The sequence below is a fragment of the Rhinolophus sinicus genome, linkage group LG10, assembly GCF_036562045.2.
Source record: "Rhinolophus sinicus isolate RSC01 linkage group LG10, ASM3656204v1, whole genome shotgun sequence".
In the NCBI taxonomy this organism is placed as follows: Eukaryota; Metazoa; Chordata; class Mammalia; order Chiroptera; family Rhinolophidae; genus Rhinolophus; species Rhinolophus sinicus.
This window is the reverse complement of record NC_133759.1, coordinates 22,900,035-22,925,594: the sequence shown is the minus strand read 5'-3', so window position 1 is coordinate 22,925,594 and position 25,560 is coordinate 22,900,035. Positions and strand designations below refer to the sequence as shown.

Sequence of the window (25,560 nt, the reverse complement as noted above, 5' to 3'; positions counted from 1 at the left end):
AAATGGGAATAATAATGTCTACATTGCAGGATTTGTAGAAAGATTAGAGATAATGTAAATGAGGATTCTGTTCTCACCCTGAAAACATACAGACGCCACTGAGTAGAACTTCTGCTCAGATTTCAGCATGACACCTGTGGTTTATGTGCCTTGGCTAATAGTAAACAGTCATTTCTTTTTTTAGCTAGAATCTCTTTTCCTCAGTGAAATGGTTCCTCTGTCTGTGGCTCATAACTTAGGTGACAGTCCTTCCCGTTTGTCACAGTTTGGATAGCATGGTGGTCCTGATTCACTGGCATCCATTTACCAAACCTCCAGATTTAGTACAAATGGATTGACTTTTATAAGTGAGCACTGTTACCTTCAAAGTTATCACAATACACTTTGCCCAAGGATGCTGTCAGGGGCACAGTACGTTTTTATTACTCCCTGATGGATTAGATCTTGGCAGTGTTCCATTCAACAAAAGACTCTTGGGTGTCTGCCATGTTCCAGGCTCCCTGAAATGTTCTGTGGGGGACACCAAGATGAATCTAATGCTATCTCTTCTCTGTCTGGATTCACAGTGTATGGGAGATACTTGTGTACACAAGTCCTTGTGACACAGCCCCCTTATAACACAAACACAAGAATCTCCTCGGGACTTCGAACCAGAGTTTCATCTTGGAAAAAATTTAAAAACCGCTGAGAACTAGAGCTGATGAAAAAAGTGAGGGATCAAGTGGGTTACACATTTTTGTCACACCAAGCAGGCTTGAAGTTTTTCTGTAGGTAATTCTCTGTAGCTAGTGCCTCAGAGTTAATTTGTAAATGAATTTACAAAAGCAGAGTTTTAAACTCATCTTGAGCAAGGAAATAGGTGCACACCTTTCAAATGTGCTTCTTGAAAATTCTCATACGAATGTTCCTGAGATGTTTATTGAATAAGGTGCCGTTGGAGTTGGGTCTGATTAGATTAAGTTTTTAAATATCACATTTCTTTATCATTGTTTCTGTGACTTATTGCTGTGTAACAAGCTGCCTCAAACTTAGTAGCCTAATGATTTATTGTCTCATTCTGTGGATGGGCTGGGCTCAGCTGGGTAGATCTTCTGCTCCACATGATGTCAGCTGAGGCTGCATCGTCCAGGGGTACACTGGGCTGGAAGCCCACGACCGCTCACTCCCACGGCTGGCAGTTGTTGTTGGCTATTAGCAGAGAGCTCAGCTGGGGCTGTCAACTGGAGTAGTTGCATGTGGCTTGTGTTTCTCATAGTGTGGCACTGATATTCTGAGACGGCATTCCCAGAGGGAGGAAGCAGAAGCCCCCAGCCCTCTTAAAGGCTATGTTCAGAGCTGGCATAGAGTCACTTTCACCATATTCTGTTGGTTAAGCAGTCACAGGGCTAGTCCAGATTCAATAAGTCTACCTTTCAATGGTAAAGTGACAAAGAACGTGCAGCCATCTTTACTCCACCATAACAGTCATCATGTACTCTATGCCCTATGATAAGAAAGAAATTATTGTCTTCTGACAATAGAGACTAACACGAAGAGTTACTGTGGGGTTTTAGTTTGGGTTTTTCTGGCTGGTTAAATCCCCAAATTCTACTCTCATGACTATACATACTTTATTATCGGTTAATCCTCACAAACAATTCTGTGAGGAAAGTATGATTATACTCATTTTATAGAAGAGGAAATTGAGGCTCAGAGAAGGTGAGTAACATGACTGACATCACACAGTGGCAGACTAGGTTTTAAATCCCACAAAGTTCTTCCCTCCATCCTCTATGCGCAGTTACTCACATAAGGGTCATCAGCTTGCTCAGTTTGACTCTGTCATCTCTCAGTTGAGTGGAGAATTCCTGAAAAAAATTTTATACCCTGATAATATACCGAGAAAGAGCCATGGCATGTTTTGGTTTTGGGGAAATGTGGGAAAAAGAGAGGTGAAGAACTGTAAGTCACATCATTTCCTTTGATTACATTATTTCTCTAATAGAAGCCACAGCCTTTTAAACTGTGGTAGGAACTATGGAGCTGTTTTATTCTTTTGTCCTTTGTTTTCCATCCTGTTTGTCATTGAAGTCTGCGCTGGCCTAGTCCTGTATAGCTCACAGGAGTTGGGGTCAGGCTTAGTCTTGTGTTTACTGAGGAATTGCAGAAAGTTGAGAGATGAGAAATAAGGTTTTTCATGTTATTGTAGTTCACTCATAGCCCTCATCTAGAGATGGGTACTATTGGTTTCTGCTATATAGGTGGCGTCTCTTAGTTAAGCGGCACAACTGTATCTTCCATTACTTAAAAAAAAGGGGGAGGGTTACCTAAGAGATGATGAAGTTGAATCAATATTTTAGTATTTACCACCTATTTCAAGTATCTATTTTATTTAGAGGGTCCTAAACCTCAGAAAACGATCACTGTTTAATGAAGTTTACATTAATAATAATTATTATTATCCTTTCTTATAATGCTCTTATTTTGGTGATTTCAGATATATTTTGAGTGCAATGCATTGTTCTTTATTTTGGATTTTTATATGCCATATTCTACCTGTTTCTTTTGTTTGAAATCTAATTGTTGAATGATATATTTTGAGGAAACAGAGACAAATGGACAAACTGACTTACTAAAGGTCATGTAGTGGGTTCTAGATGGAAGTGGATCAAAATCTGTAAGATGCTGCTGTGTGTTACAGTGTGTACAGTGAGGTAGCATGTCGTGTGATGAGTGGAACTGGGCACGCTTCATGCACACCTCTGCTGTGGGAGCTAGAGCTGCAAGCTATCTCAATTTTATTTTAACCTGTCAAATGGATCCATAAAGTTTACCTTGCAAGCTTATCATAGACTTAAATAAGAGAGTGTATTTAAAGTATCTGATAGCTGAGACTCAGTAAATAGATTTCTCTCCTCAATACTTTATTATGAAAAAAACATATAAATGCAGAAGAGTTTAAAGAATTCTACAGGGAACACATGAATACTCCCACCATAGCTGCCATTAAAGTCACCAGGGTTGTTTTTCTGTGTTCCTACGCATTTCTCCTTTTTACTGTGTATTTATATTTGTTTTGTTTTATTGGTTGGATTCCCTTACTGACCTGAAAAGTCTTTGAGGTCAGATATTGTGTCCTTTATTTCTGTTTTTCCAGGGCTAATATAGTGCTTGTTACCTCTGGTCAGTACTCAGTCAACTGTGTTTGAGTCAGTGGATATGTTCAAGCTCACCACCCCTTAATACAAGGTCTGACAATTAAGTTCCCGAACTTGTTGCAACATGTTGCTAAACTTTTTTGATATCAGAGGGATTATTCATTATGAATTTGTACCAAGTGGACAAACAGTTAACCAAGTTTACTATTTGGAAGTTTTGTAAAGGCTGCGTGAAAAAAGTTAGACAACCTGAGCTTTTTGCCAACAATTCATGGCTCTTGCATCACGACAATGCACCAGCTCACATAGCACTGTCTGTGAGGGAGTTTTTAGCCAGTAAACAAGTAGCTGTATTGGAAGACCTCCCTACTCACCTGATCTGGCCCCCAGTGACTTCTTTCTTTACCTGAAGATAAAAGAAATATTGAAATGAAGACATTTTGATGACATTCAGGATATCAAGGGTAATCTGACGACAGCTCTGATGGCTATTCCAGAAAAAGAGCTCCAAAATTGCTTTAAAGGGTGGACTAAGCACTTGTGTCGGTGCATAACTTCCCAAGGGGCGTACTTCAAAGGTGACCATAGTGATATTCAACAATGAGGTATGTACCGTGTTTCCCCGAAAATAAGACCTAGCCGGACAATCAGCTCTAATGCATCTTAATGTAAAAATCATATTACATTACATTACATTACATAAGACCCGGTCTTATATAATGTAATGTAATATGATATAATATAATATAATTTGGGTCTTAATATATTAACTTTTACTCCAAAAGACACCTTAGAGCTGATTGTTTGGCTAGTTCCTATTTTCAGGGAAACAGGGTAGCACTTTTTCTAGGATGAGTTCGTGAACTTAGTTGTCTGACCTCGTATACTAGATATCAGCACTGTCCAAAAGAACTTTATACAATGATGGAAATTATCTATAATTCTCTGTTGTCCAATATAGTAGTTGCTAGCCATGTGTGGTTATTGAACACAAGAAATGTGGTTAATATGTCTGAGGAACTCAATTTTTAATTTTATTTAATTTTATTTCGTTTTCAAAAGCCACATGTGGCCAGTGGCTACTTTACTGAACAATGGAGCTCCATCGTGTTTCCCCGAAAATAAGACCTAGAGGGACCATCAGCTCTAATGCGTCTTTCGGAGCAAAAATTAATATAAGACCTGGTCTTACTTTACTATAAGACTGAGTCTTACATAACATAATGTAAGACTGAGTCTTACATAACATAATGTAATGGAAACAGGTTATATACTTCAGCTTTTAATATGTTTTCAATATTTGTTCATTCTTTTCATTTCCCTTTTACTTTAGCCTTTATTCTTCTTTCCTATTGCTATTAAGGAGCTCTAATTATCTCTTTATGTAGATGGTAAATAGACTGTAGGAGAATGTAAACAGAATACTTCAGGGCGGTGATTTCAGTCATTGTTTAACTTGTTTTCCTTCTGGGTGGAACTGTTTTTCCTGGGGCCTGGCAAATTCTTAGCATTTATTTTGCTAACACTTATTTTGCCCAGCTAAACCAAGATTTTCACAGAATCCAGTGGGCTGTACTTAATTATATTCTTTGTAGCAATTCTATCAATGTGGCATACAATTTCCAGTCCTGTGCTCCATTCCTGCTTGGTTTTTAAATGGACACAGAGTGTCTTCTAACATTTTCCAGCTGCTTTCACTCTGCTTAAATATCTTAAACTTCAGGGAGGCAGAAAAGAACAAGCCATACTTTATGGAAGCCTCAGCGTGTATTCTAGAAAATGCCATGATCTGCCACCCAGGAGTGCCTTCTGCTCATTTATATGTGGTCTCCTTTGTAACCCACTGCCTGCACACAGTAGGTATTCAGGAAACACGCTGAAAATCCTTCAGTGAAAATGAACTCGAAATTCAGAACATCTCAAGTAGATTCTGCTTTTATTTATTTGTATATTTGTGGGTTCAAAACACCTTAAAGTATACCTGAGAGAGCTTTCAAAACTTGGGAGGTTCAAGTTGGCTGTATGGCAAGCTCTTATAAATGTGTTAGCTGGGAAGCTGGCCTGAGAATATGAGAATGGGATATTTCCTTGGGTTTCTGGGACTCACTTTGATATCCTCGGAATAGATTTTCTAATAGTACTTCCTGCTCACCAGGACATTGCTGCTGCTCTGTCTCTCCATCCCCATCTCCCACCCCCACCCCCGTTTTTGTCCATCTCTAGAAATGAGAAGTACGTGGAAATGAGACCAAATCAGTGATCAAGAGAAACTTTTGAACCAAGGTGTGTGTCCTCCAGCCCGAATGGTTGCAAGCTGTGATTGATTTTTTTAAAAATGGAATAACCACCATCATCATAATTAATATCCATTAAGAGCATATTATCTGCCAAGTGCGCAAAATGAGTTACATCATCTAAACTTCACAGCAGCCTGAAGAGGAAGCACTGTCACTGCTCCCTTTAACACATGAGAGTCCCCAGGCATAGAGCAGTTCAGGTACCCACTTCATATCTCTTGAGTACGAGACAATGAGTTGAAATTTCGCAGCTCAGCTTTGCATAATGTGCATTTCCTTCCCCCTGCCAACTACCGTGTTTCCCTGAAAGTAAGACCTAGCTAGACAATCAGCTCTAGTGCATCTTTTGGAGCAAAAATTAATATAAGACCCAGTCTTATTTTAATATAATATAATATAATATAATATAATATAATATAATATAATATAATATAATATAATTAATATAATATAATACCGGGTCTTATATTAATTTTTGCTCCAAAAGATGCATTAAAGTTGGTGGCCCGGCTAGGTCTTATTTTCGGGGAAACATGGTATGCAAAGTATACTCTTATTTTCTTTGTGGGGAGGGGGAAGAGGAAGGTTAGAAGCCTCAGAACCCAGAAAATAATAAAAGGGTTTCCAAGTGAAAGCTGGAAACAATACATTTTTAACAAAATGGGCAGTTACTCTAATTGCTTTGCCCCTACTGTTCAATTCCTTTTTATGTCCTAATTCATTAAATTATGTGCACACACAGGCTTATTATTTACAGATGTATGCACTTTTAACTGGCTCATATGAAACAGATGTTTTGCGATAGGTAACAGAGAGCAAGTGATCTAAACCCTCCTTAGTGGGTATCAAGTGAGTATTATGGCCCATTACCTGCAGGTCTTTTGCTATTATTTTGAATTGCAATGTCCAGTGTGAGGAGGCTAATTCAATCTGTCCCTTGGAGGAACAAATAAAACTACAACAATCCTATAAGGAGACAGCTGCATCTCAAAATAAAAGAGGGTGTGCGCAGGTGATAAGCAGGTGGTGTTCACATGTGGGCTCAGGTGGATATGAGTGAGTTTTATAAGCAATTGGAGGAAAAAAAAACAAAAAACGACCCATTGCGTTACAGTTGATCTGTTTATTTTTTTAAGAGCCTCATACTATGATGTTTTAATCATTACAGTCTTTAAATTCATAGCCAAGCAATTATCGTAGTCTTTTTCATCCAGAATTTAATTCATTATTTTTGGATGGGATTATTCCATTGCTCTTGTAACTGGAAGGAATGTATGCAAAGCTTGGTTGGATAAGTACATAATGATGTCAAGTTACTATCTACCAGATTCTGGAAGAGTTGAGACGGGCCCTGACCACAGGTTCTTCATGGCTCCACAATAAATAATCTTCAGTTGATGATAACTTTTCCATTGATCAAAAGGAAATCACAGTAGCAGCTCAGATTCAAGGGTAAAGGCCCATACAATGGTGGCTCCCTAGAGGTATGGTTCTTGAGGAGGCCATATTCGGAGACCAGCTACCATGCTATCTTATCTAGCTGTAGAAATAAACGCACACCTCTTTTTCACCACAAGATAACATGGCCTAATAAAAATAAACATGACCACCTCACATTGCCAAATGGGTGGCATAATGTCAGTGGACAATTACTTCAATACTTCTTTAGAATATTGGGAAGCAATAATAATTACCCCTCAAGTCACAGTGAGATTTATTATTTATGAATTCTCAGGAGTACTCTAAAGAACCAAAACAGATTGGAGCAAAAATATGGCTGAAACTGTGTCATTTTGCACGTTGAAAGCTGGAAACCGTCACAACTGAAATGTAAAATGGGACATGAAATATTAAGTGGCATATCAGGTTTATTGCATATATGACCATGAGAGTACATTTTATTTTGTCTCATGGAGCACTAAAAAAATCCATGTAATGGATTAAATTTATTAAAACTCCCATATTCTGACTGGCTCTAAGCCAGGGAACAAGGCATGATAAATAATCCCAATAGACAGAATATGTAGGAAGGAATTTTAAACTGTATTTATGATAGACATATTGACCTCCTTAACTAATAAAAATGTATACATGAGGTTAGTTTTGAAGGAAAGGTGCAGACCTTATACATTTAGAGTGTATATAAATACTATATACACTGTGGTGTTAGCATCCTTAAAATATTTCTCACATTTCTGTGACATATAGCTATCATAATCTTTTCTTTACCCTGGAAGCAAAGGAAAGCCTGGATTTTATAGGAACATGTGCAGTTACTATATTAAGAAATAGTTTTAACATCTTTTGTCTTAAAGCAGGGGTCAGAAAACTGAGCCAAATCTGGCCTACAGCCTGTTTTTGTAAATAAAGTTTTATTGGAATATGCCACATCTGTTCATTTACATCTTGTCTGCGCTTGCTTCCCCCCCCACCCCCCACAACGGCAGACCTGAGTGGCTATGACAGAGGTCAACCATATGGCTCACAAACCTTCAAGTACTTACTATCTGGCCCTTAACGGAAAAAGTTTGCTGACCTTGTCTTAAAACATTAAAAAATTAATAGGACGGCTTGGGATAGAAATGAGTGCTTTATTTCTTATTTATAATAATCTTGTGTGTGGATTCAGGAGGCCAGCTCTGGATCAAGCCATTTCCTAACTGTGACCTTCGCCAAGTCATTTAACTTCTCTAAGCTTCAGTGTCCTCCTGCGATACTAGAGATTGAAAAACTGATAATGACAATAATTCCTGCTCTTCTTCACACTTTTATCATGAGGGAACAAGTGGGTGACAACACACCTCAAATCATCCACCACCAAATAACATGCGCTATGAGGAGAGTCTGCTGAATCGGCTACAACTATCATCATTTCTTTGCTATCGGCTGTATAGATTTCTAGGCAGATTTCATTCTTTTTTGTTTTTTTTTCAACTAACATGTATTGAGCTCATGCTGTGTACTGAGCACTCTTTTAAGCACTGAGTAGGTAAAGGCAAGGCAGCCGAAGCCTGTGTGTGTGACTAATATACCCCATCATGGCAGTCCTCAGGTCCTTCCTCCAGCTTGGGGCTGTTTTTGCAATCTGGTATTTTTAGTTGTCCGTTTACATGGGCCAAGAATGGTGTCTTCTAACTTCTTCATAACTCAGTATTTAGCAGAGTGTCTGGCCCTACCAGGTGCTCAGTGTAATTTGCTGAGCAGCTGGATGTTGTTGGCTGGTAGTCACCGCCCTGTACTGCCCGGCTTCCCCATTCAGTCGATCCAAAGTTTTGCCACTTTGGGTTTTCAACAACTGTCGAAGGCCTTCCCATGAGCAATCACTATGGTAAGGAGGTGTTTGAAGAAGCTGTGGGTTGGGAATGGGCTGGGAAAACCCATGAGAAGATGGTCGTTGTAATAGTTTGGATTAATTTCTGAGAGGCTGGGAAGGAAGGGATAGTTGATAGAGAGTAAGGAGGCAATGGCATAACTCGCTTTATTCTTATTAGCTTGTAGATAATCTCTTAGAGACAACTATTTTAGTAGGGAAATGGAAGTGAAGGTCATGAGACTGATATGTAGGAGAAAGATAGGAAGGTGAGTAACATTGAGATTCATCAATTGTGGGGACAGAGCCAGGAGTGCAGTTTCCAGGCTCTCTGCCTCACGGGGAAAGGTGCTGGCTCAAGTAGTAAATGGCCATCAACTATGATTGGATGGCCATCAGTTGTGGCCAGTTGGCCATCAGTTGTAACCAGTGAGCCATTGGCCACTAATATAACTGCTGTGGCTATGCTACCAGCAAATGTGGGCTAGCAAGAAGATGGTGGCTGAGCTAGCAAGAGCGGATTGCGGTTAGCTCAACGGATTGCAGCTAGCAAGAGAGGTTGGATGCCAAAGAGAAGTGGACAGCAGGTTGCGGACCGTGTGTCTCCCGCTTCCTGTGTCTCCAACCTAGTCGCCAGTGAGAATATAGTGGTATGACTCCACTACCTATGGCTCCGTGGGTGTTCCTTTTTGGCCTCACCATGTCCTGTGTTCTTATGTGGGGAGCGGAACTAGAGACCCCACATGCCACCCCGCATGACATCAACACAAGGATGATACTTGAAATAACTGCTTATGTAACTATGTGACAGGCATTGTCCCAAGTGCTTTACAGTGACTTATCATTTAATGCTCACAATGATCCAAAGAGGGATATACTATCATTTTATACAAAGAGAAATTGAGGCTCAGAGAGATTAAATAACTTGCCCAAAGTCACACAGCGAGTGACTAGGAGAACTAGGATTCGAACCCAGGAAGGCTGGCTCCAGAGGTCACACTTCCAACCTCATGCCTCAACTTGTCTGCGAAGATGGAACGTTTCCTGAAGGAAGGAATATCCAAAAACACTTGAGACTTGAGGCCTGCTTACAGTTGAGAGATGGGTGAAAATTTCTTTGAATTCCTTTTTTTAAGTTTTCCTTAGCAATTTCTTTTTAAACAACTAAACTTAAAGCACTTGGAAATTCTCATCTTTCTCACATCAAGAAATACTGAGAAATCACTGTCATGGAAGTAAAAAAAATCAATGTTATAGCATTTCTGTAATCTGAACAATTCCATATAGAAACTTAAGAATCTTTTTTAAATAAAATATTCCCATTAAAAAAAAATATTCCCAACTGTATCCTTTTGAACTGGTGTGTTACACTCATCTCCGGAACCAACAAAATCTTCATATGACTCACCTAGAAGGTTTGGTAGGGATGTTTACTACCTTTCTGCTTCTACTCGTTCTTCCCACACACCCTGGTCCTCAGGGAAGGAGTACCTCAGCTCCTCATTTGGGGCATTCCAAAACTGTAGACAGTGACAGAAGAGCTATCACACAACATTAGAATTCTGGATGTTGGCTTCATTCTTGTGCCAAATAAACTTTGGTTAAGGGAGTGCATATGGCCCACTGGCATGAGATGGAGAACCAGCTGAGGGATGGGGGGGGGGGGTCTAGAGCCCTCCCACCAACCCCCACTCCAGCAGAGCCCTGAAGCTGGTGGTATAGCCACATTTGGCCTGAGTTACTGTTCCTCTCCGTGTGCAGTCACACGCCCTTGGAGCATTGCCAACGGCCTTTGGAACCTTGGTCTTAGCTGCTGCCATTCTGCCTGCTTGGGAGTTGGTTTCTCAGCAGGGAAGATGCTGGAAAGGTTGTGTGTGTGTGTTCTAATTCCTGTGTTTGCTTCTGGGGGACTTTCCTACTTTATTGCTCTGACTGGGGGAAAAAAAAAAGGGCTTTATTTCTGTCCCCTTCGCTTCTTTCTTTTTTAGTTGTCCAGTTTGACTTTTGGTCCTTATGCTGGGGTAACTGTGTGTTTGACTTAGACGTAGTCTATATAGTATTCTCAAACTTGCTGCCAGGGACTTTGTCAGACTCTTGCAAAGAAGTTCTGGGAAGTCATAGCGAGGATGTCATTGTCTTCTCCCAACCCCTGGGTCACACCCGTTCTCTTGAACCCAAGACCATGTGCCTTCAAACCAAGACCATTTACCTTCAAATGTCTGCTCAAAGGTTCGGTCTGTATGGCCTTGAGCAAGTTATCTAAACACCCTGGGTATCCAGTTTCTTTCGTTTAAAAAAGAAATACTAAGACTAGCTATTTCATAAGATCATTGAGAAGCAAGTGAATTAGTATATGTACGTAAAATGGTCAGAACAGAATAGGGGTGGTGGCTAGCCCAGAGGCCATGCTCCATAATTTTTAGTTATTAATATTGTTGTAAGTTGTCCTTAGACTAGGCTCTAAAGATGTTTCTATCATCTTCTAAGGTAACAGTATTAGTCACGTTAAGATGTGGCTTAACTACATTTCCCCAAATACTCTAATAATGAAATATTAGCTATGATTTTTGTGTTTTTATAGTTCTGTAGTTTAGACAATGTAAACCCTTCAATGTACTAAGCACGCTTGTCATCTCTGATTTTTTAGATTAGGAAACTGAGGCTCAGGAAGATGAGGTGATTGTCTAGAGGCAGAGTTAGGAACTGAGCTTATGCCTTCTTGTCTTTAGGACTATGCAGCAATTATTTTATTTGCTGTCTCACTCCTTTATCCTAAAGTCTCCCCACAAGTAGCATGCTTACCCTAGATCAGGGTTTTTGAACCTCAGCGTTATTCATAACTTGGACCTGATAATTCATTTTGGGGGCAGGGGAATGTCCTGTGCATTATGGGATGTTTAGTAACATCTCTGGCCTCTACCCACCAAATGCCAATAGTGGCTCCCAATTATGATAGCCAAAATGTCTCCAGATACTGAAGAACGTCTCTCAGGGAAGTGGGGGGTCAAAATCGGGGTTGGTTAAGACTAAGGAAAGTAAAAGGGAAATGTAGGGGGGTGAGTGGAAATCTGGATTGGCTATCACTTGTTAAGCACTTACTGTACGCCAGGCAAGTTGCAAACACCGTCTCCCTTTCACCAACTCACTAACAGGAATTTTAGGATTGTCTGCATTTTTATAAAGGAGACACTAGAGCTCAGAGAAGTAGAAAAAAACTATGTGACCTTTAAATTAGTAAGTAGCAGAAGAGAGATTCAAATCCAGGTCCATCCGGCAGCAAAGCCTGTGACCTCCCCATCATTCCCTACACATAATTTTCTGTATGCTCATGGTGTTTTCGTCCTTTTTAGGAACCAGGAACACCCACATAGTGAGGATTACATTGGTTTAAAAGTTATTTTGAGACCGCTAATAATGAGTATATACCTGTAAAAAAAAACACAAAACTTCTTAGCAGCAAACATAACCAAGTCAGCAGAGCATTATTTTGTTAAAAGGCATTTGGCTCAATTCTAATGTAATCGTACTTGAACTTTCTCAGACCTCAGAAGAACGGCAAGGATCCCCATGTGAGAAAGCATAATTTCATTGTCATCTTCCCGAAATATTCCAAAAAGTATCTCCCCATTACTTTTCTGTAAGGCTGGCACCAATGTAGTTTGCAAATATGTTTACAGTGCATAAACCAAGAATTGTGTATCTGAGATGATATACATTTGAATGCTTGTGTTTTAATCTGTGTGTGCAAGAAATTTGAACCGAGAGAATGTCATTTATTACTGTAGTAATTGCTTTTTAGAAATGATGGGAATCCTGATGAGAAGCGAAATATGTAACTAAATTGTTTGGTGTTGAGATAAACTCTGGGGTGGGGGTGGGGGTGGGGAGGATGGACCTTAACATTGCGATGCCATTAGTTTCATCCACATACAACTCCTGAGACCTGTTTCGGCATTTGTTCCTTTAATCCAGTTCCATTTCTGATACCTCGCAGTTCAGATCATTAATAAGTAGTTAGATGGGTTGGCTTGCTAAGTGATTTTAAGGGAAAATTTATTTGAACCCTGTCATCAGCTATCTTAGTTTTGTGCCAGAAAATAGTAATATAAAGCATCGTCTGTTAAAAATGTCACCCAAAACAACCTATGAGATAATTTTCGACTATGTTCCTTGAAGCAAGAAAGCACATTATAAAAATGAAATGTAGGTGTTGAATGTATCACGGTCCCTTATGAAAATATGACAGCACTTCCCATGGTAAAAGTCAGTCTCGGGAATAATTTGTGCCACTGGCCGGGAGCCCAGGCAGGTGTAGCAGCAATACAGAGTGATTAGTGGATATTGAACCTACTCTCTCTCTCTTTAAGGCCCAAACTATCTTGTCAAATTTAACTATGTCTGGAATCAAATCGTGTTTGGAAAATTGTAACTGTGAATTAAAAGAAAAGGGAGGGACACAATTCCGCTGTTCTCAAAGAGTAAATAGGCCTGACTAGACCACAGCCAGTGACTTTCTAGCAAAGGAAATAAATGAGGGAGATGGAAAATAAATGAGGAAGAAGTTAAAAAGCTGTGGGTTTTTGTAAAATAATAAGAATATATATGAAGCCATTTAAATCTCTTCTGTCCAGGTGGAGTGAGGTGCTGCGTGTCTTTAAATATCCTAATTCTAAGGTGCAGAGTTCCTGGTTCCTACCCTCCCGGTGGTTTGGGGAGGAGTAAATGAGTTAATGCATATACAGCACTTAACACAACCTCAGGCACACAGTAAGGGCTCAGTGAATCGTAGATACTATTAGTTCAAACTCTTCCGGTGCAACTTTGAACCCTCGGCCAACTAAAATCCACTGCCAAAATTCCGTGGGAGAGAACGAAGGCTTCTGGTGAGCGTAAGCACACACTCAGCTTGAAGATCTTAACATATTAAGTACTTAACAAGGTGGAGTTGTAGGGAGGACCTGTGCAAAGGGGAAGCTCACCGAGTTCCCACGCCAAATTGACTCAGCGAAACGTGTGGGATTCTGGGGAGGTGAGGACAGTAAGCTGACATTTTTAAGTCAGGGTGTCTCAAATGTTAATGTGCGTAGGAATTATCTGGGGATTTTCTTAAGATGCCTGTTTTGACTGGCAGGCATTTCTGGGTGGAGCTGAGAGTTCTCAGGTGATGGACATGCTGCTGGCCTGGGAACACATTTTGCAAAGGACGGTTTTCTTGCAGGAGTCAAAAATCAAAGTCGTTCTCCCCCACCCGCCCCTGCTTTTGTCCCCTGCCAGCATTCAGCACCTGTTGCATGCGTCGTCAGAATAGCAGGGATTCTCATACCCCAACTGCAGCCCTCGGCCAGGATCCTGGGTGACCCGGGCAAACACACACTCCTTCAGGGTCACGGGCAGGTTACTGAGTCAAGACTGCCAAAGCCCCGCGAAGAAGTTTGCCTTCTCCTCCCACTCCTTTCCTTGCCTGCCCCAAACCCGGCACTAATCTTGGAGCTGCTTAATAATCACAGAGCTAGCAGCAGTGTGCGGCAAGACCATTTCAAAGCAGCATTTTTCCTGTTTGGCAATTACCTAATTTCAGAACGCGATTCACAGATTTGCAAAATCCATGTGTGTGGAAACAAACCGCTTCTCTTGAAAGATGATTAAAAGCAGACCCTCTCTCCAAGAGGCGACGGGAAAATTAAACGAGCGACCGTATGGCGTTCTTTTGCCCCTACTCTAACGTTTGGAGGCATGTAAATTATATTTTAATAAAATGTCCACACGCGTGCTCACACGCATGCGCACACGCACGCAACGGAGAATCTGGTTCTAATTACTTGTACTTTAGTTGAACTTTGGCGTTTCCTTTGACATTCTCCCTAATGTATGTGAGCTGTGGGCCTTGCGATCCTGCAGTGAATACACAGAAAAAGGGGGAAAAAATCCAGACCGGCTCTCTTTGGTGCCAACAAAAATGAAGCCCAAAATGTTTTGACCAAATGCAACACTTTGCTGTTCTCCCTTAATTAGCTGAAATTACTCCCTCCCGATGGGTCCGGAGCTCTGGGCTCAAAATTCCCCTGGGGCCATGCAGGAAATGCCTTTTGCTTTACAACTCTTTTTTTCTTTTAAAGCTCAGCTGCCCAGAGAGTGCATTAAAATACTGTCTTAATCGTGGAAGGTTCTAGTAAAAAGGCAGGGCTTTCATAATGCAAGATGCCTGCCTGCCTCTAATCAGGCCCAACATAAAATCCTGAAATCTGTCAACATGGTTTAGCCAGCAGTAAATTAGTTCTCACAAAGAAAAATATTGTATACCGAGCTCTCTCTTAAAAATGGTATCTGCTACTTAATCTAACCTTTAGAAAAATGCCAAGCATGTTAGGAATTGTGAAGGGAGCTATTGTTGAAGACTTTCTGTGTGTTTAAACGACACTCAGGTGTGTTGTAACAACAAGGACATTTATACTGTGTTTTCTCAGGTGAGTTAAGTTTGTAAGTGCCAAGTCCTCTTAACAGGCAACAGCATTAATTTTTTTTCTTTTCTTTTTTCCTTTTTCTTTCTTTCTTTTTTTTTTTTTTTGCTTTTAGTTTGGAAATGCATTAACCCCCAGAGTTGTGGCCATGTTTAAGAAGGCTGTGTCACTGGGAGCATTGGCATGCTACTTTCGTACCATCTCCGTTGGAGGAGATTTCGTTTAGTTTGTTTTCATTTTGTCAACAACCTCTGAACTCCTTGAGAATAGTGCTTCTCGAAATCCATCTGTGGACCGGTGTCCATTCCTAAATGGCCTACGGCCAGCCCACAATGAGATAAGTGTAGAGATTGAGAGAAAGTGTTTAGAAACTTTTATAACAATTGGACAGAGTAATTTTATGTCTATTAATATTTTTTTCATATTGGAACTTGTGTTTTGGAATCTTTTTCTTAATTTCTTCTTTTTAGAGATCCATTTTATTTATATAGTTTTTGTAGAGATTTGCATTTATTGAATTTTATCAATCCAGGAGGGATTAGGGGTACAGGGTAAGAAATGGTCCTTCACCATAGATAGTCTGAACATCACTAAAGGAAATGCCTGCTGCCCTACCCCCAGGAATTCAGTTGCAGATTGCTGGTCTGGACCACACTTTGAGGAGTACTGACTTTGAGGCTAACAAGACCAGTTATGAATTTTTATACAAGGAAAGTGATTCTAGCATTGTTTTCCTCAGTGACAGTCATCTCTATGTTGCAGGGATTGGGAGGTTTAAAATGTAGGCTGGAAGCTTCTGTCCGTGCAGGTTTGTTTCAGCATGCTGTCTTCTTTTGCATGTGTGCAGCCCAGAGAAGACCCCCTCAGCACCTCTGGTGCTGACTCTGCTCTGGGCAGGAACCCACGGAGCCAAGCATCCACCTCGCACAAGTAGCAGAAGTTTCTCTGTTTTGGACATTCCCTGACGAAGCAAGGCAGCCCATCTGGTTAGCAGTTTAGATGCCACATCGGAGGCTACTGCTTGTCAGGGATGCAATCACCAAAGAGAACTGAATAAGTCAATAAGTAAGCAAGAAAATAAATAAAAGCAGGAGTCAAAAAGCAGATCCAAATTATTCCTCAAAGGCTCCTTCCCCAAATTGAAATCACATCAGGATGGTTGGAGTGTACTTGTTTTATTGAATGCCACAAGCCGCTTTTCCCCCTGGGAAGTCTAAAAACTGCTTTTTTGGCCTGCCTGAGATCGCTGAATGAGCTAATACAGGACACATTGTCTGCTGAGCCTGCAGAGTTTTTGAGCAAAAATTTTATCATTCCATGGACTGATTCTGCTTGTCTGGAATACGGAACAAAATGTTGGAGGCCTCTCAAGGGCATTTGATGAATCTAACTCTAATTTAAAGGGACTAATAGATTATTGATTTAAGCAGGATGACAGTGAACAGATCAATGGCCACGCACTCTGTAGCTACCTTAAATACCAAAATGACTATTCAAAGGGGAGCCATCAAGCTGTCTACCTCCCTTGTTTACCATTGTCTTGGTGGTGGTGGCAGGGTGGGGAGACAGAAGTGGAAGAGGAGTGCTAATAAACTTTGTCAAAGTGTATTTTGCTACATTACCAAAAAGGCCAGAGGTTGCAATAAAGTACAAGTTCTGCTTTTATGTTGGTTACAGCCATATTCTGGCTGTAACTCTACAACTTGTTTTGGCATGTTTGCTTGAGGCTAGCTTTGGCAATCTGAGTACACCACTGAAATGTTTTCTTTTTTTGCTTTGCATTATTCTGTGTTATAGGCCATACAAAGGAAATAAAGGCCATAAATTACCAATTTTGATGGTGATATTTGAATATATACAATCAAATATTCTTTACTACCAGTAGAAACATTTTTCTGACGATGATTATTTCTTGTCACATATAAGACTTTTCTGTTTATGTTTGTATAGGATTCATTTCTGGCATTTGTAGGATTCAAATTCGAACCACATAGAAAGAATCAATTCATTCTTTAAAACACAGCCTGGTCTCTTCCTCTGAGAAGCCTCCCTTGATTTCTCCTGTGTCTGACTAAAGTTTGAAGCCCCTTTGTCATTATATCATATCAGTGACTCCTAAACTGCTGCAATTTGGATTCACCTGGAATTTCTTTTTTTTTTTTTTTAAACACTGATGCCTAGTCCAATACGTTATGGCATAATGGGTCTGGGATACAACCAGCATATCAGGATGTTTGAAAGCTCCCCAAGTAGTCCTGATGTACAGCCAAGTTTGGGAACTACTGCGTTCTATTTTAATTGTTGGTTTACTCTCTATTAGCCAAACTTGTCAAGGCTAAGGGATTATACCGTGCACTGTCCGTAGTATATTACATGATGCCTGGTATGTTATAGTTGCTCAGCAGAAATAAGTGATTGAACACAGGAACATCCATTGTACAGATATGGAAAAGTTCATAGTATTTCTGGTGAAATCACCACAGCCTTAATAAAGGTCCAGCGCTTTCACTGTTGATTGCTTACAATAGAACATTGTCATTCATGGTAGCTGTTTAGAAAAAGCCTTCTGGATTCATTCATTTGTTTACCATGACTCTCATCCATAGAAAAAGGCTTTTTCCAACCTTTGTAGAATATAGTTTTGGATTTTTGAGGCCTCCCCCTTTTTGTGTACTCTGCCCCAAGTTTCTTGGGTATTAAATTGCCTAGAGTTCTGTTTCTTCTTTTTAGGCGGGTGAAATGCTGGACTCCCTTAAGTACAAGTATTTGAAGTGGCATATTTATGGAAATTACCACCCACTTTTGAAATTCAGGGCATAGCTCTGACAGCTGAATCCAGCTCTAACAATTCTATTTACAACTTCCCTAGTCAAGCCAGATTAGCTGTTCTACAAGAGCGAGTAGGACATTAGAACACACACTCTGCACACTGCTTCTGTGGAGAACACAATGCAGGGTCAATCATAGTGGTGACGACAGGGGTTTGTCAGAGTGTTGAAAATACTTGGGTGGAAATTGGGGCACACAAGTAGAACCGATCAAAAAGATTTGAGAGGCATCTAGGGAAAGGCTCATTTATTGATTTTAGGAATGTAAATTGACACAGCTTTCTAGAAGTTAGTTTACCAGCGTGAATTTTAAAAACTAACAAAATATTTTTAAATAACCATATCTTTTGAACTAATAATTCCACTTCTAAGAATTTATCCTGAGGAAATAATTAGGTATGTACTGAGATTAGCTACAAAGATGTCCATCCTAGTGGAATGTTTTGTGGGAAAAATATTTATTGACAAGGAAATAAACTAAACTCATGACAGAAAAAATTAAAGTACCAAATAGAATCTACGGTATACTTCTACTTTAGTAAACAAACATACCAAAAACATTTATATGCATAGAAAAAGGGTCTGGAAGATATATGCCAAGATGATAACGGTGATTTTCTTGGAGTGAAAACATTGTGTGGGATTGTGTGTTTGTTTTCTTGGATTTTTACAAAGAGCAATGTATTATTTTGTACTTTTAACAAGTACTGTCTTTTTCTTGATGTCATTACTACTCACTTGTTTTCAGAGAAGTTGATTAGAGTGAGGAACACTTACATTTACAGCCTGATAGCTGATCTGATAAGCTTTAGTGACATCTCAGATGCCAAGCCATCTATGGAACACTTGACATAATTGTGCCAAGCTATCCAGAGTTAGGGCTTTCTTCCTTCCAAATCGATTCTAACCAGTAAAGACTCTAATAGATTTATCTACTAGACCTGCGCTACTCTAATGAATTTATTCCAACATTCTTCTGAATTATGAAAATACTATAATTATAGTTGATTCTATTCCAAATGGATAATTAATTACATTTTTAAGGAAGCAAATGAGTATATGAAAGCTATTTGGTTTCCAATTTTATCATTTAACAACTTATAGGGACATTTAGTGTTTGGAATGAAGAACAAAAAGGAAAAAGTTTATTAATTCAACAAATATTTATTGATTACCTACCTACTATGTGCCAGGACCTCTTCTAGGCCTGGAACACAGTTGTGAAAAATGTAGCTAAGTTCCTTGGCTTCACGAAGCCCATATTTGAGGTTGTGGCAGAGGTATAATATAAAACTGTACACAAACAAACATTCTAAATATAGGCATTAGTTAGAGTTTTACAGACAATAAAATAAAATAATGGGATATAGTGACCAGGAGTGAGGAGCGCGATAGGGCATTTTACTTAGAGAAGTCATGTCTGAGAAAAGTGACATTTGCTTTAAGATCTAAGAGGTGAGAAAAACCAGATTTGTGAAAGTCTGAGAATTTCCAGGTAGGGGAAAGGGTTAGTGTGCAATTGCCTTAAGTTGGTGTGAGAGCTTGGCCTATTCAAGAGATAGAATAGAAGCCAAGTGTTTAGAAATCAATAAATTGCGAGAATCATTGGATTTGGTGATGTTGGTAATGGTCCATGACATGAAGAGCCTCATAACATATAGTAGAAAGTTGATTTTGATCTAATTGGTGACTAATGGAGAGCTTTAGGCAGGTAAGTGAGAGGGATTGATTTTAACTTTTTGAGCAATTACCCTGACTGCTTTTTTGAAGTGTGGGCCCTGGGGTATAAGAGTAGATATAGTGAAGAGGCTGTTGCAGTAATTGAGGTGCATTACCAGCCTAGTGTGGCAGCAGGATGGGAGACCAGGATGGATTACCGGTATATTTACATGGTAGAGTTGACCCGCTGAAAGTTTGGTTATAGGACAACTGAGTCAGCAGAATATCCAATCTGGGAGACTATGAGCAGTGGAACAATTGGCAATGTTCTCCTCTGGATTGTATCTGTATTGTGAAGTGATTTGGAAAGTGGAGGATTCTGGAACATTATTTGATCACGTCAATCACTCCTTTCCCCATTTCGATGATACTTTATGAGCATTTTTGCTTGTAATAGAAATAGGGCCAGGTCTTGCTTTGGCTTTGAACATAAATCTGGAGAGGTGGGATGGGAGAATACTTGAGTCTTACATTCTGTGAATTTCTATTTCCCATGGAATTTGGGTAGTTAAATAGTGAGATGGGGGAAATCATGTATTTTTAAATCTAGAGTAAAGAGCAACTTGACTGTGCCATCATTAGTGGAAAGCAGTGCTTCTCAAACATTCGTTGTACATTCGGTCACCTGGGGGTTTTATTCAAATGCAGATTCTGATTCCATGGGCTTGAGCTGGGGCCTGATACTATGTTTTCTAATAAGTTCTTCAGTGAGCAGTCTTTGAGTATCAAAGATCTTGCCAATATTATTATAAATGAATATCAGTTATGGCTGTGTGCCAGAGGTCCTCCGCATATACTTGCTGAGTGGCTACTTTGGACATTTTCTTTCTTCATCCTCAGGAAATTTGCTTTTGGTTAAATGAGCAACAGGGTCAAACCAGTTTTTTCTGAAACTCAAAGTGCATCAGAAGCTAGGGGAAACAAAAGTGTAAAGAGCTTGGGGTTTGCATTATAAAGATCTGACTTTGTGTCTTGGCTCTCCCACTGTACTTAAAATGACAACTGGTTTTGTGGGCTTGTCTTTGCTCATGTTATTGCTGAATTGGGGGCAGAGGTCTATGAATTCACTGGTGAGAAAGAAATGAACTGAAATCCATTGTCTCTTTTTCTTCTCCCACCCTATCTCCACTGTAGCGATTGAAACACAGAGCACCAGCTCTGAGGAACTTGTCCCGAGCCCTCCGTCTCCACTTCCTCCACCTCGCGTGTACAAACCCTGCTTCGTCTGCCAGGACAAATCGTCAGGGTACCACTATGGGGTCAGCGCCTGTGAGGGCTGTAAGGTGAGTACCCACGGCTCTGCCTGATGCACTGTCCTTCTGCTTGTGCTCCATGACGGTGACCTCCCCAGCTCCAGAAGTGGGCTGCTCTGGCATTGGTAATGTCCCTTCCAATCAGTGTGGTGAGCTGGGTTGCATTTGATGGTTTCATTTCTTCCTTATATCTCGTTAGTTAAAAATTCAGAAACTTCTGCAAATGACTGATTGGGGCCAAATGTTCTAGGACCCTTAAAATAACACATGACAGTTCTTTTCAGGTAACAAGAGCCTTTTGAAGGAGTTCTGAAAATCATATCCCGTTTCTCTTTAAAACATGCTGTCTGGTGTCTTTGTAGTTTTATTTTATTTTTAAATATGACTGACAATCCCCTGAATCAACTTGCAGAGAATCCAAGGTTGAAGTTGGGATTTATCTTCTGGCTGTTTCCTCAGCCCTGTGGCCTTTGAATTACAGTTTGATTTTCAGCCTGTAGGGACTTGCTACTGTGTGTGTGTCATAAATTCAGGGAACTGGATTTAAAATTCCAGCCTACAGACTAGTGGAGGCTGAACATGTGTCAGAGAGGATATGGCTGCTTTGAATCAAGCTAGACAATTGTTATCGAGTCCAACAGGCTTAATTGAGTGAAATAGCTTATTTTTTTTAAAAAAAGAGAAAAGAAACAAAGAATGACTTCACAGGCAAATCCAACTCATCCACGGATAATTTTTCAAAGGAACTACGGCTGTCTTGAGCCAGCCCTTCCCTAGATACACCGTTTCTTTTTGTTCGCCCCAGTGGATGTTCAGGTCTATTGTTTATATATCTAAATTGCATGATTCATTGGTAATCATAAACATGTTGGAATAGTATTACCGGTGCTGCTATCAGGGGCTTCATGGCATTTGTATTTGGTTTATCGAAGTTAGCACTTTCTGTTACTGTGTGTATTGGTTAGGTACTATCGTGTAACAAACTATCCTAAAACCAAATGGCTTAAAACAATAACTATTTATTTAGCCTACAATTCTATGGATCAATACTTTAGGCCAGGCTCCTCCAGGAGCTTCATCTGGCCTTAGCTGTGCTCCATTTTTGTGTATCTCTGGTCAGCTGCAGGTTAGCAAGTTGACTCTGCTTCTAGGGCTACTGACTGTTGGCTGGGAACCCTCCGCTCTCCTCCCTGTGGTCTCTCATTCTCATTGGCTTGGCCCTAGCTTATTTGCACAGGCAAAGTTCCAAAAGAGAAAAGAAGAGCCCACAAGGTCTCCGAAGGCCTATGCTCAGAATGGTACACTGTTGACACAGTCTGTTAGCCAAAGCAAGTCGTAGGGCCAGTCCATATTCAAGAGGTAGGAACATAAACTTAATGTCTGAATTCAAGGAGCTGCAAAGTCTCATTATAAGAGGCAGGAGTACAGGGGGAGGAAAATCGGGGGCATTTGTACATTCAGTCTATCATACTGCATGTCTAATTTCCTATGAACACAAAGGGGATAGGACTCTAGCTCTATTGCCCAGCACCCCACACACAATCTGGCATATAGGGAATGCTTAAAAATGTAGGCTGAACGAACACATAAATGTCACTCAGCTCCTCAAAGAAATTATGTGAGTTTTTCCTTCTTTCAAATCATTTGAATAAACATATATTATTTTACAGGGTAAGGCCAGTTTAGAGAAATTCATTAAAGACTCAGGCAAATCTCTGGAACTCTGGGATTGTGTCGGTTGTTGTAAAGGAATTCCCTTTCCTTTGGTAGCTTCAGATATAGTGGTCAGGAAAGTTAACACAGCAACCAGTTGGCAGCTGGATAAAAAGCGAAACATTTATGCCTCTAATTATTGGTTTATTATTAGTAACCCCTAGTTTAATCCATTTAAATTTATCCTGAGGTTTGGGAAGTCTTCAGCGGAATACCAGTTCACTTTGTCCAATATATAAATAAATTATTTGTTGTACAACATAGAAATAATTTCCTAATGCTCATTCGAGAATTAAATGAAAAGACACTCCTTTATTTAAAAAATTTTTAGGTCATTTCATGTTCAGAAATCTCAGTGAGGTATGTTATAACTCAGTTTACCTACTCCCATTATGTCCTGGGAAACAAAATTATCCAGTGTGTCTCTTCTCTTGCCAGATTCCAGGCCCTGCGTATTAAGCTGTTTCACAATCTGTGTGGTACAAACTGTTTCAATCAGCCCTTAGTCAGCTAATTCCCTGAATCTCTTGCTTTAATTTGGGATTCTGACTCTTTTTAGGAAAAACCCCAACAAAAACAAAACCCATACCAGCACAAGCAACTTTGATAAACTTGGTTAAGCTGTTCCAAGTCATGTTATAATATATCTTTTTAACTGAATTATAAGCCCAGTAAGTTTAGATGCGCTCGCCAACCAGTTGTCAAATTTGAGGATTTTTGTCTTGTTGGTGGGTCTCTGAAAACGTGGACTGCCTTGAGAAAGACTGGGCTGCATTTTGGTTTGCTGGGAAAAAGCAGTGAACTGAAAAAAATGAGAGTGCAAAAGTATAACATAATAGCCAAAAAAGAGAAAAATAACTTTTATTATCATTTTCTAAAATTATCAATACAATGCAGAATGTATTGTGTAAAAGAAGTACAAAATGAAAACAACCATTGTTCTACCCTGGGAGAAAAAGCCCTACTAAATCTGTTTTTCTATGCATATGTGGATATTGCTGTTTTTATTATTAACAAAAATAGAATTTTTGTCTTGTATACTGGTTGTAACCTGTTTTTTTTTTTTTTTTAATTTAATAGTCTTCCATGACCAACATTTTAACACATGTATTGTTTTTATGGTTGTACCATTAATGTAGTGGTTTATGCTTATATCAAAATTTACTTAACTAATCCCCTACTATTGTACAATTAGGGTGTTTCCATGTTTCTCTATTATAACTAATGCTTTAATGTATAACCTTTAGGTATGTATCTGATCATTTCCTTGGGATAAATTAGTAAAAATAGCATTTCTAGGTCAGTGGCTTTGTACATTTCTAATGCTTTTGGTACAAACTGCCAAAATGCTCTCTAGAAAAGGTGTATCAGTTTAAGCTCTGTTAGTGTGTCAAGGTTAATTTATTAGAAACTGTCTATTAGGAATCTCTTCCTTGAGATAATAAGGTAATGAGTCAAGAAACAACTTCTATTCTGGAATTCTGCATACAAACATATTTAACTTGGCTGTTTATAATGGGTCCCATGCATGATACCATGTTGAGCTACCAGCAGGTACACTTGGGCCCCTGGTTGACCTATAAGAACTGGCCCATCCTTTGGCTAGAGATCAGATATCACTGCTCTTGGCTTGGAGTCTCTGCTCTAAAGTAGGACTCCCATATCTTTCAACTCCCAGTTGGTATCTTTCAGAAATAATGCCCTTCTTAAAGAAGTGGCTTCTGCCTCTCATTACCAGGAGAACCTTATTGATTATTGTTTGGGGAAGAGAACCTTCTGTCTTCCTTAGAACCCGGTGGCAGTCTCCGCCTCAGAATTTAATAAATAGGTTGTGGTCCACCTACGAATGGCCAGTAGCTGCTGTGTTGATACAGCATCACCCTGGCAACATCACCGCTAGAGGCACAATAGAGATGTCTCATTTAGGGGATTTCCAGCTGAGCAATGGCAGTTTTTTGCAAAGGACAAAGAATACATATGATGAACATGTGGTATGGTTAGCCAACAAGGTTTAACAATATAAAGTAATAAAGCTGATGTTCATGTGTCTTTATGAAACAGTCTCATTGCTCATCACTAGAATTTATGCACAATTTAGCCTTCATCATATTTTACCTTTCTATTTTTGTAGCTTTCAGAGTATGGAGTCTAGAGGGAGAATACCAGGATGTGAATCCTAGCTAGGCTACTTGCTAGCTTTGTGACTTTGGGGAAGCATTGTTTTTAAATCTATACTTTTTTTTAAAGATTTTATTGGGGAACAGTGTGCACTTCCAGGACTTTTTTCCAAGTCAAGTTGTTGTCCTTTCAATTTTAGTTGTGGAGGGTGCCGTTCAGCTTCAAGTTGTTGTTCTTTCAGTCTTAGTTGTGGAGGGCGCAGCTCAGCTCCAGGTCCAGTTGCCGTTTTAGTTGCAGGGGGCACAGCCCACCATCCCTTGCGGGAGTCGAACTGGCAACCTTGTGGTTGATAGGACGCACTCCAACCAACTGAGCCATCTGGGAGGCAGCTCAGCTCAAGGTGCCGTGTTCAATCTTAGTTGCAGGGTGCGCTGCCCACCATCCCTTGCGGGACTTGAGGAATTGAACTGGCAACCTTGTGGTTGAGAGCCCACTGGCCCATGTGGGAATCAAACTGGCAGCCTTCAGAGCATGGAGCTCTAACTGCCTGAGCCACCGGGCCGGCCCGGGGAAGCATTTTTAATTCTTATTGTCTCTCTTCTCATTTGGAAAAATGGTGATAATAATATTGCTTACTTCATTACATTGCTGTGAGGATAAAGTGAATTACTATAAAGCATGTAGAATAATACTTTATAGTGATGATACGTAGTAAATGGTATATATG

At 39.9% G+C, this 25,560-nt stretch overlaps 1 protein-coding gene across 2 annotated transcripts in view; it reads left to right on the top strand.

Moving 5' to 3' along the window:
• Positions 1-25,560, top strand: part of RARB (retinoic acid receptor beta) — a 668,790-nt gene that overhangs the window by 513,173 nt on the left and 130,057 nt on the right. For both annotated transcript variants that reach the window (XM_019745272.2, XM_019745273.2), the window contains one exon: positions 20,884-21,032. In XM_019745272.2, coding sequence (XP_019600831.1) covers positions 20,884-21,032 — 149 coding nt within the window. The remainder of the gene's footprint in view (positions 1-20,883; positions 21,033-25,560) is intronic.